At 41.3% G+C, this 15,953-nt stretch overlaps 1 protein-coding gene across 1 annotated transcript in view; it reads right to left on the bottom strand.

Moving 5' to 3' along the window:
• The window catches only part of Smp_130430 (isopentenyl-diphosphate delta-isomerase), a gene marked incomplete at its 5' end in the record, with an annotated part of 17,387 nt that extends 1,836 nt beyond the window's left edge, over nucleotides 1-15,551 (bottom strand). Inside the window, 4 exons of the mRNA XM_018790108.1 lie at nucleotides 10,256-10,547; nucleotides 11,370-11,577; nucleotides 14,794-14,879; nucleotides 15,213-15,551. Of these exons, the coding sequence (XP_018646396.1) occupies nucleotides 10,256-10,547; nucleotides 11,370-11,577; nucleotides 14,794-14,879; nucleotides 15,213-15,551 (925 nt within the window). The remainder of the gene's footprint in view (nucleotides 1-10,255; nucleotides 10,548-11,369; nucleotides 11,578-14,793; nucleotides 14,880-15,212) is intronic.
• Nucleotides 15,552-15,953: the final 402 nt, after the last annotated feature.

Here is a 15,953-nt window from a genome sequence, read left to right as displayed (position 1 = left end):
AAGATAGGTACATGAAGGTTTTTGTTCCCAAAGAGGGTGGTAGAACACAAAGGTTGCAATAAACGGGTGGCCATGTCATTCAAGGTCTCTATCCATCGATTGCTATCTTTTCGCCAATCCCAACTACGTAGTCTACACCTACCAACATGGCTCAGTCTACTTGTCAGCGACTTCATGGATTTGTGCCACGTTTTGGTCTGGCCGCCCCTAGCTTTCTTCCAACTTACTCCTACACCATAAAGCATTGCACGTCGGGACAGTCGGTGGTTGAGCATACGTAACACGTGTCCCAGCCATCTCAACTGATGAAGTTTCACTACTTCATCAATCGATTTGCCATCATTACCTAGTAACCGTTTCCTAACAACTGCATTACTTACCCGGTGGTCCCAGGATATACGAGCAATGCTTCGAAGACACCTATGATCGAACACTAGTAGCCTACGAATACCCTCTGCTCTTACTGGCCATGTTTCACTGCCATAAAGTAGGACGGAACGAACTGCTGCACAGTAAACACGTCCTTTGGTTGCTAGGCGGATATCTCGCCTACGCCATAAATGACGCAAGTTGGCGAAAGCTAGACGAGCCTTCTGTATCCGTGCTGAGATTTCGTCACACACCAGACCACAAGGGCTGGTGAGACTCCCGAGATAAGTGAAGCGGTCGACACGCTCAACTACTTCACTTCTATTATTAGTTTAGATGTTGGTGCAACCCAATCTTGAAGTAACATTTTGCTCTTCGAGGGAGAGAATCGCATTCCGAACATGCCTGCATAGTTGCTTATAGTGGTCAGAAGACTCTGAATTTTTTCAGCGTCTCCACCAAATAGAACTATGTCATCGACATATCCCAATGCAACGAGTGAGTCTCCCGGTAAAAGTTCAACTCCTGGAGATTTAGATGACGAATGTGTTATCTCTAAAAGTGTGTCAACGACAAAGTTAAACAAGAAAGGCGAGAGTGGACAGCCCTGACGAACACCACTTGAGGTAACCAATTCTGATGAGTTTTTTTTCCCGACCGTTGCTGCTACCTTGACGTGGTGGTCGGGCTTGCCTATCGTGATGATTCAATCGAGCTATACTGGCTGGAACAATCGTTCCTCAAGGTCCCACCATGCCAGGTAGGTCGTTTGAAGAGCGGTGAGACTAAAAGCAGCAAACCCAAGGTCCGAAGGCGAAGTCGTACTGCTGACTGTACAAAGGTGTGACGGCAGTAAGGTGTTTCCTTCAGACAACCAGCATGACAGCGGTGCTGCCTTCCCACAAGGAGGGATGGGGTTAGAAAAGGTCGACCCTAAAAATGCACACCTCGCCTTATCCCACGGATATCCGTCTCCGGCGGTAAGGTCCTTTGAAGAACGGAGCTAACACAAAAACTACCCACAAAAAGATCGTGTGTGACCGACATCAAGCAGTTTTCCCTTGGGCACTGCGGTCACGCTCTCAGGTCATTAAGACCACTTCTAACCCAATTTCCTTTTCAGGTACCTCTAGAAGAACCCTTCCACGGTGTGGGCAACCGGGAAGTGATAACTGCCCTCATACCTCTAACAGCACTCAAGACCACTGTATTCATAATCCATCTCCTTCAATTCCTACTATTCCTTCTACCTTGACTTTCAACACTAAACTTCCTCTTCCGGTTTCCTCCTCAAGTGTCACCATGGCCAACGATTCTAGTGTGCGAAACGCTGTCCCAGGTCTACTAAAACCTCGCTCCAAACTACACATTGGAGCCTTCAACGTACGTACTTTAAGTCAAATCGGTCAACAGGCCTCCTTAGCCAAAACCCTAGAATCTCGTACCATTGATGTATGCTGTGTCTCCAAAACACGCATACAGGATCCTAGTGTGGTCATTCACTTGACCTCACCTCGCCAAAATGGAGAGCCAACGAAATACACCCTCCGTATATCTGGCGACCCGTTGGCTAGTTCTCGTGGACTTGCAGGTGTAGGCATAGCACTAAGTACAAGGGCAGAACAGGCACTACTAGAATGGATCCCCGTTAATAGTCGCCTGTGTACTGTCCGGCTAAATGGCTCCGTAAGAACTCGGAAGGATAGGGACACACGTCGTTGCCTTTTCGTCGTTTCTGTCTAAGCTCCCACTGACTGCAGCCATGATGAAGTAAAAGATGACTTTTACAGAAAACTCTCTGAGCTTCTTCAGAAAGCTAAGCGCTTAGACATAGTAGTCGTAGCGGGTGACTTTAATGCCCAGGTAGGCAGCTTAAATCAAACAGAAAGACATTTAGGTGGGTGTTTTAGTATTCCGGCTCAACGAACCGATAATGGTGATCGTCTGTTGCAACTATGCTCAGACAATCGTTTATTTTTAGCAAGCACTAATTTTAAGCATAAGGAGAGACATCGTCTAACATGGCGACCACCTGCACCAAACCAACGATGGACTCAAATAGACCATATTGTCATCAGTCATCGTTGGAGAGGCTCAATAGAAGATTGTCGCTCGTATTGGAATACTTGTTTAGACTCTGATCACGCCTTAATACGAGCGCGCATTTGTCTGCGCCTCAATGGACGCAGGAAAATTACACTAAGAAGACCCATTAGGATTGAAGTGGAGGACGAGAAAGCCAAATGCGAATTCCAGAAACAACTGAGTTCACATCTAGGCAGTTCTGTAAACGAGACTGACCCAGATGCTGCTTGGAACGACACACGAACAACTGTGGAAACAGCAGTAACATCTATTAGTTATTTAAACCATAGGGCTCCAAAAAACCAGTGGATTTCTTCTAAGTCTATTTCACTGGTGGATTCGCGTAAACTCATCCCATCAGGCTCTGAATACGACGAAGAGCGTAAACAAATTAGATCTAGGTTAACTAAAAGTCTAAGGAACGATCGTGAGCAGTGGTGGGCAACGAAAGCAAAAGAGATGGAAAAGGCAGCGGCTGTAGGCAACACCAGGCAACTATTCAGACTAATAAAAGAAACCGGAATTAAGAAGTCAAGTGTAAGTGAGACGATCTCGGAAAAAGATGGAACCCTTATCTGCTCTCAACCCAAACGTTTAGAACGATGGGCGGAACACTTTAAGAAGCAGTTTAGCTGGCCTTCAGCTACTACACAACTACCCACTATTCCCAGAAAACCTGAATGGAACATTGAAGTAGGCCCCCCAACCCTACTTGAAGTTCAAAAGGCTATAAGTAATCTGAAACGAGGAAGAGCAGCTGGTTCAGATGGATTGGCTCCAGAGGTCTTTAAATATGGTGGTCCAATTTTAGCGATTAGGTTGACTAATATTCTGGCTAAAATCTGGGAAACGGACGTAATCCCATCTGACTGGTCACAATCTCTGATTGTCCCAATATATAAGAAGGGGCCAAAATCATCCTGTGATAACCGTAGAGGGATTAGTCTGACTAACATAGCATCTAAAATACTAGCCTCAATAATTATCGGGCGCCTAACTAAGACTCGTGAACTGCAAACACGAGAAAATCAGGCTGGCTTCAGACCTGGTCGTGGCTGTATCGACCACATATTCACCATTCGTCAAGTTTTAGAGCACAGACATGCTTATCGGCGTCCGACAATGATAGTTTTTCTTGACTTACAAGCAGCATTTGACTCTGTAGACCGAGAGGTTCTGTGGCAGTGTCTGTCATTGAAAGGTGTACCTGAGAAGTACATAAACCTTGTGAAGGCTCTTTACTCGAACACAACCAGTCGAGTGAGAGCTTATGGCGAACTGTCATATGATTTTACAACCTCAAGTGGTGTCCGTCAAGGCTGTCCACTATCCCCATTTTTGTTTAACTTCATTATAGACCTGTTGCTGGAAATAACACTCTCTTCGACTGAATCTACAGGAATTGATCTCCTACCAGGAGGTTCACTTATCGACTTAGAATACGCAGATGACATAGTCCTGTTTGGTGAAGACACTGACAAAATGCAGAGTCTTCTGTTGGAACTCAGTAATAATGCCAGGATGTTTGGGATGCGTTTCTCCCCATCCAAATGTAAATTGTTACTCCAGGACTGGCCTGCGTCAACACCTGAAATAAGGATAGGGAGTGAAGTAGTCGAACGCGTCGACAACTTCACTTATCTTGGAAGTCTGATCAGCCCTAATGGGTTGGTGTCTGACGAAATCTCAGCACGGATTCAAAAAGCTCGTTTGGCTTTTGTCAACTTACGTCACCTATGGCGAAGACGAGATATCCGTCTATCAATTAAGGGACGAGTATACTGCGCAGCAGTTCGTTCTGTTCTACTTTACGGCTGCGAAACATGGCCATTAAGAGTAGAAGATACTCGTAGGTTACTAGTATTTGACCACAGATGCCTTAGAAATATTGCTCGCATCTGCTGGGATAACCGGGTAAGTAATAGTGAGGTTAGACGCAGTGTATTAGGGAATGATGGTAAATCAGTTGATGAGGTCATGAATCTTCATCGACTGAGATGGTTGGGCCACGTGTTACGTATGCCTGAACATCGATTACCACGACGCGCAATGTTGACTAGTGTAGGGGATGGTTGGAAGAGAGTTAGGGGCGGCCAAACCAAAACATGGCATCAGTGCTTGAAGTCACTAACTTCTAGTCTGAGCCATGTTGGTAGATGCAAACTACCTGGTTGGGGTCCGCGTGACTATCGTAACCAATGGTTGGAGACTCTGGGTGACATGGCTCAGAATCGATCACAATGGCGTAGGTGTATACACTCTTTATCTTCCCTTAAACCTTGAGATTAAAATTGCTTCATAACTTTTTTCCTTCCTATACTATATCCTTATATACAACCTTTCTTTATATACTACCACCACTAAATTAATTACTTCTATGAATCCGGTGTTCATCTTGTTGTGCTAACGAGGTATGGCAACTTGGACCGATGCATATATGTGCCTGGTCCTACGTTGTCGCTGACTGACTGACTCGGCATAGGCTCTAACTCGACCAGTTGTGTTCGAGTAGAGAGGCTTTATAAGGTTAATGAACTTCTTTGGTACTCCTTTCACTGACAAACACTGCCATAGAAAATCACGATCAACAGAGTCAAATGCCGCCTTAAGGTCAAGAAATACTACGATTGTGGGACGTCTGAATGTGTGTCTATGTTCCAGGACCTGACGTAGAGTGAATATCTGGTCTACACAACCACGTCCAGGTCGAAAACCAACCTGGTTTTCTCTAGGCTGCTCTTCATGAGCTTTGGTTAGGCATCCAAGTATTATTGAAGCTAATATTTTAGACATTATATTAGTCAAACTGATCCCTCTGTGATTGTCACAGGAGGACTTTTGTCCTTTCTTATAGACTGGCAAAATCAGTGATTGGGACCAGTCAGATGAAATTACGTCTAGTTCCCAGATCCTACCTAAGACCTCAGTCAATTTCACTGCTAGTACTGGACCGCCATCCTTAAGAATCTCAGGGCTAAACCTGTCAGGGCCTGCTGCTCTTCCACGCTTCAGATTTCCTATAGCCTTTCAACCTCGTAAAGAGTTGGAGGATTTACATTAACTTGCCATTCAGGTCGACTTGGGATCGTAGGAAACCAAAGTGTGACTGAAGGTCAGTTGGACTGATCCCTAAAGTGTTCTGCCCATCGATCCAATCTCCTGGATAGAGAATGAATAATATGTCTATCTTTTGCCGAGAAAGTTTCGCTGACAGTTGGGTTCCTAATACCGGTTTCCTTAACAGGTCTGAACAGTTGTCTGCTGTTTCCTATTGCCGCTGCCTTTTTCATCTCTCTTGCTTTCGCTACTCACCACTGTTCGTCATGTTCAGAAACAGATGGGATGAGTTTTCGAGCATCTTTCAGTGAGGTAGATGCTGCTGAAATCCATTATTTCTCCTTAACCTTATGGTTTACAGTACTAGCGGATATCACTGCTGTTTCCACAGCTTTTCGGATGTCATTCCACGCTGCCTCGGGGTGAGCATAACTTACATGGCTGACTAACTGTTTTTCTAGGTGTTCCTGAAATATATTCTTAGCTTGCCTATCATTAAGTAGAACCCTTAGAGGCTCCCCTGTAGTGTCTTTCCTACGTCCAGTAAGACGCAGACAGATACGTGCTCGCACTAGAGCATGATCTGAATCTAAACATGTGCTCCAGAATGAGTGACAGTCTTCTATCGAGCCCCTCTATCGATGGCTGATGGCGATGTGATCTAGTTGGGTCCAACGTTGGGACGAATTCGGGGGTCGCCATGTCAAAAGATGCTTTCCCTTGTGCTTGAAGTTAGTATTTGCAAGAAACAGGCGGTTATCTGAGCATAGCTGCAACAGACGGTCACCATTATCTGTTCTTTTAGCCATGACACCATAAGATCCACCCAGGTGTCTTTTCTTTTCACTCAGTTTACCTTCTTGAACATTAAAGTCACCAGTCACTATTACTACATCCGAACGTCTAGCTGTTCGGAGAAGGTCAGTCAGTTTCCTGTAGAACTCCTCTTTTATATCGTCTGAGCTGCAGTCAGTGGGAGAGTAGGCAAAGACGATAAAGAGGCAACGACGTCTCCTTATCTTCCCGAGTCCTTACTGATCCGTTTAGTCGAACAGCGCATAGACGACTGTCTACTAGAATCCAGTCTAAAAGAGCTAGTTCTGCCCTAGGACTTAATGCTATACCTACTCCAGCGAGGCCATGGGAAGCAGCATCAGGGCTTCCAGATACACGAAGCGTGTATCGAGATGGTTCTTTATTTTGATTAGGTGAGGTCAAATGAATGACACTACTCGGATCTTGTATGCGCGTTTCGGAGACGCAGCACACATCGATGGTGTAAGATTCTAAAGTCCTAGCTAAGGAAGCTTGTTGTCCTATTTGACACAATGTTCGGACGTTAAAAATTCCTACATGTAGTTTAGGGAGTCGTTTCAGGAGACCAGGAATAACGTTCCGCCTACTCGAATCGTTTGCCCTAGCGGTGCGAGGTGATAAGAGGACGTGAGAAGGGTTAGTCGTGGAGATAAGAGAGTTATTAGGAGGTGTAGGAGGAATTTGAATGTGACCAACTTGGTCTCGTGTGCAGTTATGAGTATGAGGGCTAATATCACTTCCAGGCTGCCCACACCGTGGAAGGGTATTTCTTGAGGGACCTGAAAAGGAAGTTGGATCAAAGTTGGTCATAACGACCTGAGAGTGTGACCGCGGAGTCCAAGGGACAGCTGCTTGAAGCCGGTAACTCATGGCCTGTTTGTCGTAGGTTTATGACGTGTTAGCTCTGTTCTTCAAAGGGCCTTACCTCCGGAAACGGAAATCCACGAGGTAAGGTGAGGCGTGACATTTCTAGGGTCGACATTTTCTAACCCCTTCCTTCCTTGTGAGATGGCAGCATCGCTGCAGATGTTTATTGCCTGAGGGGAACACCGTACCGCTGTCAAACTTCTCTACAGTCAGTAGTAGGACGTCGTACTCAGACCTTACATTGCTGCTTTTAGTCTTACCGTTCTCTACCCGACCTGTCTGGTATGGTAGGACATAAAGGTACATGTGTTACAGCCAATATAGCTGGGTTGAGTCGTCACGATAAGCAAGTTCGATCACCATATCAAGGTAGCAGCTAAGGTTGTGAAGGATCAATAGCAGCCAGTCCAGTACATCTTTCTTACATACCACGACACCATATCATAAACTGATCACCTTTCCGCTTTTTCCAACCAATCCCAGTGTCTGCAAACAATGCACAACGTGAAATACTCTGGGACGATATTTTAAGACATATTCAAGCCACCGAAATCGATGTTTCAAGATGGCAACACCAAACGGATCATTATCATTGTGCCTGAACACAGGATGTTGAACCTCTGCATTACCAACATTATGTTGCCTCTGCATGTCAGCAATCCTTCAGAGACAGCGATGATCAAACACAGAGTCATCTAACATCCTCGACTCGGAGAGTCCAGGTCTCACAAGCATAGAGCCAAACTGTTCTCACCGATGCGTTGTAGATCTGGCTCTCATAGAGAGACCGACATCACGAAGGCTCCAAGGATGGCCCAAATTGGCATAAGCCGCTCTGGCTTTCACCATACGTGGATTGATCTCATCACTCACAAAATCATCAGCACTTAAAAAGCTACCCAGATACACGAGGTACTCGACAACTTCTATACGCTCACTTCCCATTGTGGGTTCAGGTTCACGGTCATGCCAGTCTTGTAAAAGTGCTTTGCTCTTCGAAGGTGCAAAACACATGCCGTACTTACGGATACTGACTGCCAACTGATTAGGTACGGATTCTATGGCTTGAGTATCATCGTATAGTAAAACAATATCATCCGCATACTTAAGGTCGAAAAGTATTTCTCCAGGCAACGGACCCAAACCACCATTACCTACATCCATCAGAGCTCTTTCCAGAACATCGTTGATGGTAAATTTGAAGAGGGACAGTAAGATTAGGCAACCCTGCCTAACCCCACTGCTTAAATGAAACAAAGGGGAAGAGAGGTGGTTGTACGCCCTCACTCTGCCTGAGGTGTTTGTATATAGGGCCTTCAAGATGTTAGTAAACCTTTCAGGCACGCTTCTTCAATAAACAATCCCAAAGAGTATTGCCCGAAGGATTGAACTATCGATTCATTCCAGGGTGTTGGAACACTTCCTAATTTCCAAACTTTTGCAAACAACTCAGTTCCTTAACCAGGTCACCAGCTTCTATAAAAGGGGCCGGAGGTAAGTTGTCTGGGCCTGGTGATTTGTGAAGCTTCAAGAACTGCAGGTGCTTGCGGATCAGCCGTCATCGATTATAGAGGACAGGACAGTCTTATCAATGTCGCCAGGGTAGAAGACCATTTGAACTGTCTCATAAAGAACTCTCCTCATCATCCAAGATGTCTGTAAATGTTGTTGATTAGCAGCCCGTCAGCTTCACAGATTGTTGCAATCAAACCAGAATTCTTGCTGCCAGTATCTTCGATGGACTGAACGAACTTTCGACAGTTACTAGATACAGCTGCTGCTTCCAACTCGTTAGCAAGCTCCGACCGGCGTAGGCGGAGATGACGAAAAAACATCGTTTCTCACACCGATTTCTTCTCACTTTGATGGGGCCTTTTAATCTAACAGCACATAATCTACTGATCATGGGGATCCAGTCCATTAGAGCTGCCTCAGCTCTAGTGCTTAGTGCGACACCAAACTCGGCAAAACCAGACAGAAATGCCACAGGGTCCCCAGATAAACGCGCGTGAAACAAGCTTTTCGAAGAGACAGATGGAGAGCGAACTTGTAGTGCTTAACTAGGGTCTTGAATATGAGTCTCCGATAGACAACAGGCATTGATGTTGAGACTTTCTAAAGACAGACAACTCTATTTGTTGTCCGATCTGCTTTAGAGTGTGAAAGATGAATGAGGTTAGTTTGAATGGCATACGTAGTTTCCGAAAGACTGGTTGAGAATTCATATTCAGTGGTATCATTCAACTTTCGACCAGTCAGTGACTTAAGACCGTTTATATAGGACATGGTCACCACCATATGCCAACTGTATGGGTTGAAGGATAAAGAGATACACAAAATCTGAATAAAGGATACAGACAAGTGACGTAATGCAAAATAAAAAAGAGTATTAACAAATAGTTTTGAGTCTGTCGACATAAATAGTATGTAACACAGGTCGGAAATGAAAAACCTGGAAGTAGAAAGCTAAGAAGATCGAGTTGAAGAGAACAGAAAAGGAAATAGAAAGGAATTGTGAATTGGAAGAATCATACAGAATGTGAACGACAAATGACGGTGGTAAACAATAAATTGGTCGTTCCCACCTGTGTCCTCATTCATTACACTAACGTAACGGACCAACCAGTGCATCCTTGAACTAAGATGATAGGCAAGAATTAAGTCTAAGAGTTAGATCATAATCCATTGATGGCTGAAGGACTTACAAAGCTCGTATCCTTTAATTCACTGTGATATATCACTCGACCACATTGGATCATCTGTCAACTAGCATTCTGTGTATTTATTTTAGAAATTCAATACTGTATGTTACATATCAAACACTCGAAACTAACCTATATAACAGAAGACTGGAACGAAAATCGATTGAGATATAAATTGAATAGGATAAGTGGACATCGCTATTCAATCACCTGAAGCAATCATAGGTTGAATTTGTCCACTTATCTTGTATAGATCTACAATTTCCAATGCTCTTTTGTGTTTTTAGTCTATACGGAAGAGATTTATAGTGAATGTAACACCGTTACAACAAATTACAAGTAGATTGAGCTATACTTACTAGATGATGGAGACTGTGGAATAGACTGACTTGGGTTGCTTGCTGGTGTTGTAGTAGCATTCATATAAGACGGATTAGATGCTTGACCTGGTATAGATGTAGACACACTAGAATGGTTAAGCAACCCAGTAGGCTGTCCATTTGCAAGGCGCCAATGAAGCATAGCGTCAGAAAGGATATCAGTCAGAAATTTTTGACCAGCTAGACTGATTAAACGGGCAAGCCGTGGATCGCTGTTCTCCATTTGCACACCAGCACTCTCTAACATAGCAATTGATAATCTGTCCGGAATCTGAAAATCGATCGGGAATAAAAAATGGTAAATATAGAATGTTAAGAACCATAACCAGAATTATTCAGACACAGTTGAAGAAATAAAGGCAATCAAGCTTATGAGCTTTAATGATATAATAACTGGTGTAATTAACCATTAACGATGGTACATGGTATTAAGTTTTCCTAAAATGTTTTAACATCATGCAGTCATAGCTGTTAGGTACAATAGAGTTCTAAAAGACCATTGACTTGACATTATTAGTGTGACGAGATTGTACGTCTCCATTCACAAAAACACAAGTCGGGTTTTATGAGTCATTATTTATTAATTTTATCATATGATTTGCATATAAATACTAACATTAACGGAAGCAACCTACGATCTATTTTCTTTAAGAATGCAGTTTTCAACCTAGGAAGTATGTGTCACCACTAATTTTACGTCTAATAATATCTACTGAGCATCTAGTCAATAAGGTAAATAAAATAACGAAAATAAATGTTCAAGTGGAGGTATTTTTCTCATTTTTGCCAACATTAATCTGATGTATGGGGAGAATAATACATTATGACTGTATGATGAAGACAGAACTAAGAGAATAGTTTATATGTAAAATTAATTTACATAAGAACGATACTCAACCCAAATATATCTGCAGCCGACAAGAAAAACATATAAACTATAATCATTGTTCTGAAAAGTTATTATAACGACCATGTGTAGAGAACAACTCATTTTCGTTTATAAAGTTTAAATTCGTAAAGAAAACTTCCCAGGTCTATGTGTACAGAACTAATATATTTTGATTGACACATTGTTAATAAGAAAATCACTTACTGTAGATTGAATGTGGTCAAGTTGAGTCCATAAATTGCTAAGAAGCACACCGCTAGTATTCTCAGAAGATGAAGATACAGGAACCGACGATGTCGTTACGCTAGTTGTCTGACAACTATCCACAACAGATGTTATAGAAGTTTTTGGAGTCACAGTTCCAATAATCATTAAGATTATAACCGGAATATGATAGTCACAGTCAGAAAGTCTGAAGAAAAAAAATAACCAAACCGCCAAGAATTAGGCACGAATTATGTACTGAAAAACATATTTTTTATAAATTAATAATTTAACTTGACTGAACCAGGAAATCAAATAAGAATAATTCTACAAAGATATTTCAATGAAGAGTATAAATGATAGATCGCATGGTTATAATAGTATTGTACACTGCATATCATAGAAATATCCAGCAGCATACATACATGTTGTTCTGGCTTTATAGATTTTTATTACAAAGGTTGTAAATTATTTGATTTATACATTCACATTTATTTTATGAAAACAAAAAACGATAGTGTAGAATCGGGAACGAAACTGTTATCCGATTTGATCAATTAAATAAGTTACCCTAATTTATCCCTATTGTGTGTTTAAAATGCGGCAGCAACTGATCGGGAAATACATGTAACAGTTCCAAAATGTTTGATTTAATGCTTAACACGCTTAAAATGAAAATCCATATGAACATCACTTACACCTCAAGTAAAGTGAGATTATAGTGATGAAGAATGATTCAATATAGAGATATTTTAACAAGTTACATTAAGATACATAGTAATAACCGTTGGTTAATCGCTTAACTAAAGGGTAGTATAAGTATTTTGTGCTTAGAGATAGAAAAACAATCAACATTGAAGAAATGTTGATATTGGTATCATCTTTGCTTTAAATTAGAAAGTCGGTTAATGTTTATGTCAGTATGTTGCCCGTATGAGTTGATTTTCAACTGCATTTGCATCAGTATGTTAACTGCAGGAACAAAGGTATAACCACGGGGAGAAAGAATCCCAACTAGTGTTTTAGCTTAATACGGTTTATTTAGTTGCAGAGAGATTTCTCGACCTCAATATTGTTTAACCGTGATAGGATTTAATAAAACTACTAATACATATGGACTGTTATAAAAAGTGCTTTATATACGTTGGAAATAATGATAATTATTTGAATTTCGGACATATAGTTAACAGTAATTAGTCAAACATGAGACATGCTCTAGACTCAATGCTTTGATATGAACTGATTATTTATATTCATACTTACCGGCCGATGGTGCATACAAGTTAGTTGCAAGTATCGAGTTGGGCATAAGGTAGAAATCGACTTATTTGAAATAGTGATTATAAGTTGTTGAGATTGACGAAGCTTATGTGCCACAAATATAAGCGACACGATGTAGTACGATCCTTTCGGCTAAATAGATCCTTGCAAGATGATAAACAATGAGTGCTGCTTATATGATTATCAGGGGGAGCATAAGTTGTACCCAAGGGGAGTACAATTCCCAACTCATGTATATGATAATGTCAAGAACTCTTGTCAGTGTTGGGGTAAATTCAACTGTGATGTTTTCAATGTGCAGGTTTGCTCGACTGCTTATACTGATGATTTGCATGCATGATTGTATCGATAAACCTCCAATTAGACTGATAGTGACTTAAGATGTTTACTTAATGAGTAAGTGATAGAGAAACGTACTGAAATCATGGATAACCACGAGAAAACAAAACTACTTAATGATAATTATAAGTCAATTTATCGACCGAGTTTGTGTTAATGGTTTCATGAATTTAACAATCATATTACATGATTGTCAAGTCGTTATAATGCCTTATGACGATATCCGGAAAACATTATGAGTAACTACTTATAATGTTGATCGGTGATTAGCTAGTAAAAAAATATGCATTGTTTTTTTAAGTGATTCGGAAATATCAGAAGTCTATAACACAAACGAATCCGAGCTGCCTGATCATATTACAAATTGCAATCCAGAAATATTCATCTACTTAGTGTTAATTATAATAGTAGGCTCCAGAGCTTATTTTGAATGCTTGTTTGACTTACAACTACGTGACAGTGTAGTCATTATGCCAGTGCAGTACGACAATATCTTAATGCAGTGACTTTATTATCTTCAATATGTTGAACGTCCTTTTAGGTGACCAATATGATAGCCCCCAAATGCCCTGGTACGGCCGAGAGTGGGGAGAGTCCGCTCTCTCTCTCGAAATGCTCTCACATGACCACGTGTATATAGCCTCTGCCAGGGAAGTCTTACTCACTGCCTTCTCGTGGCGGGGTGTTGTTTACGAAATTGAGAGGACGAAAAGCGAATGTCCGGCGCTTTAACCGGGTTGATGGACACGTTGAGTCCACCTAGGGGAGTTGGAAAACCCTGATTCCAAACCAATGGTGCACATGGGCTCCAGTATCCTGAAGGAACAAATAGCGTATGAACCAATCGTTGGTCACCGGCTACCATGAGAATGCATCTCCTCACGATTCTCCACTGCCTTGTGGATCAGACCTTTAGGCCAAAGTCTCCAGGTGTGGTCCCCTAAGAAAACCACCTGCTTCAGTTTGGGCACCCGGGCAGTATCATGGCCCCCACACAGATCAAATGAGATTTGCGTGGAGCATATGTATCTGGTGCCCCTTTGTACCAATATTTATGTGTTTAAATAAATAAGTGATACACCCAAATACGTATAGCAATAACGACTATGATGGGTTTAATGGGAAATGTTAAAGGCGTTTCAAATAACTGTTGAATTCAAATGGCATAGAGATGATGTAATGCAACGAATGTACAAGCCAGGTTATTATGAACATTGGTAAAGAATATAACAATTAAAAAAAAGAAACCAGGCAGAAAAAAATTGAAAAGTTGGAACACGACTTATGAAACACGACGGGTATAATATAAGATTTTCACAAGCGGTTGCTATAGTTACCCCCGCAACATTCATATGTATTAATGGTAATAAGAACTATGAAGTGCAAAATTTATGTTCGATTTAATATGGTTTTCTTGAGAACGATACACTTCTTGCCATAAGTAAAGGGGAAAAAGGTATGAAACAACATTGAGACTCTACGCCACTGTTTAATGAGACATATTCGTCAGCTTTTTAAACCAATGAGCACGATTACCATGCGGGCCCCAACCAGGTAGTCTGAACCTATTAGCTATCAATGACCTAACGGATTGATGTCATATCTTGTTTTGAACACCCATAGCTTTCTTTCGACCTACTCCCAACGCAGTTAATAATGTGCACAGATGTAGGATGTTGATTGAACATATACAGCACTTGTCCCAGTCCCTTCAATCAATGATTCAGAAGACTCTTTTGGGTTTGAAACGTATTAAAACTGAAGTAGAGTATAGGGATTTACTACATAGCTTATTATTAGATACCTATGTTTGCCGATGTGGGGTGATTTAGTGGTTAAATGAATCGATCTGTGAGTAACAGGTTTGAACCATGCTTTATCTACTTCCATCTGTAAAGTTGAATAGTATCATAAAAAGTGACCTGAAGTTTATATGGACTAGCAGTTAGACATCCAGTTTCATGAGATTTTACCAGTGAATAAAGATGTGGTTTAGGAGGTAGTAGAATAAGATTCGATCGACACATTTCATTATTGACTTAACTCAATTGCCACATTGAAAACATAAATATGACATATAGATAATAGTTGTTTAACATAAACAGCTCGCAAAAAAGAACAAGCAGACAATGTCATTGGGATAGTTAGAACACAAGCTTTTTTGGAAATTATATTACAGTAAAGTATAGACCATAAGAAATGAAACAATACAAATTATTTTACGTCCTCGGAAGACAAATGTATTATTTTAGTTCTATCCCAGGATTGGTCTTCGGCCAAAAAGCTTTCCTGCAAGTGATTACCACATGATGCTTCTGCCCAACTGAATAATTTTTGCAAGAGACCGCGTGCAAGAAGACCACGTAGCCAAGGGGTGATGGATGATCTGCAGAAATCGGAGTCTGAAGTTTTTGCTGTGTTCATATGATCTCTTGGGGAACATTTCATATAGTTGAAATCACTAAAAGCCATCCAACGAACGTCACTGACTTCATCAGGATTTAGTTTCATTAAGTCTGTATCTGGAAGATTTCGAGCTAGGTAAAGTAATAAACGAAACATATATTTGCGTACGAATGGGAAGGTTGTGAGATATATGAAAGTACATTTTACAAAATCGGTTAGATATATTCCTAGAAGCCAACTTATACAGTTAAATGGAACGTTTCCTACTTTTTACAAAGTCACATTATTTTAAAAACGTTGTTTTCCTATCAGTGTTGGAAAATCCAGTAGACAATGTGATTATGTAACCTATCGCGTATAACTGAGTAATGAACTGTTTTATCTGGAAGCAAGAAACTGAGAAATGAGGGTCCCAATTTTATTTTTCTGGTTGAGAGAAAGGTGAAATAAGGTGGGACAACTCAACTATGCCCTTTGATAAACATAGAGAAATCAATTCGACTAATATGTCTAAAATATTAGCCTTTATAACCATCTGATGCTTAGTTGGGGCTCGTG

Source organism: Schistosoma mansoni (assembly GCF_000237925.1).
Source record: "Schistosoma mansoni, WGS project CABG00000000 data, supercontig 0126, strain Puerto Rico, whole genome shotgun sequence".
Classification (NCBI taxonomy): Eukaryota; Metazoa; Platyhelminthes; class Trematoda; order Strigeidida; family Schistosomatidae; genus Schistosoma; species Schistosoma mansoni.
This window is presented reverse-complemented; position numbering and strand designations above follow the sequence as displayed.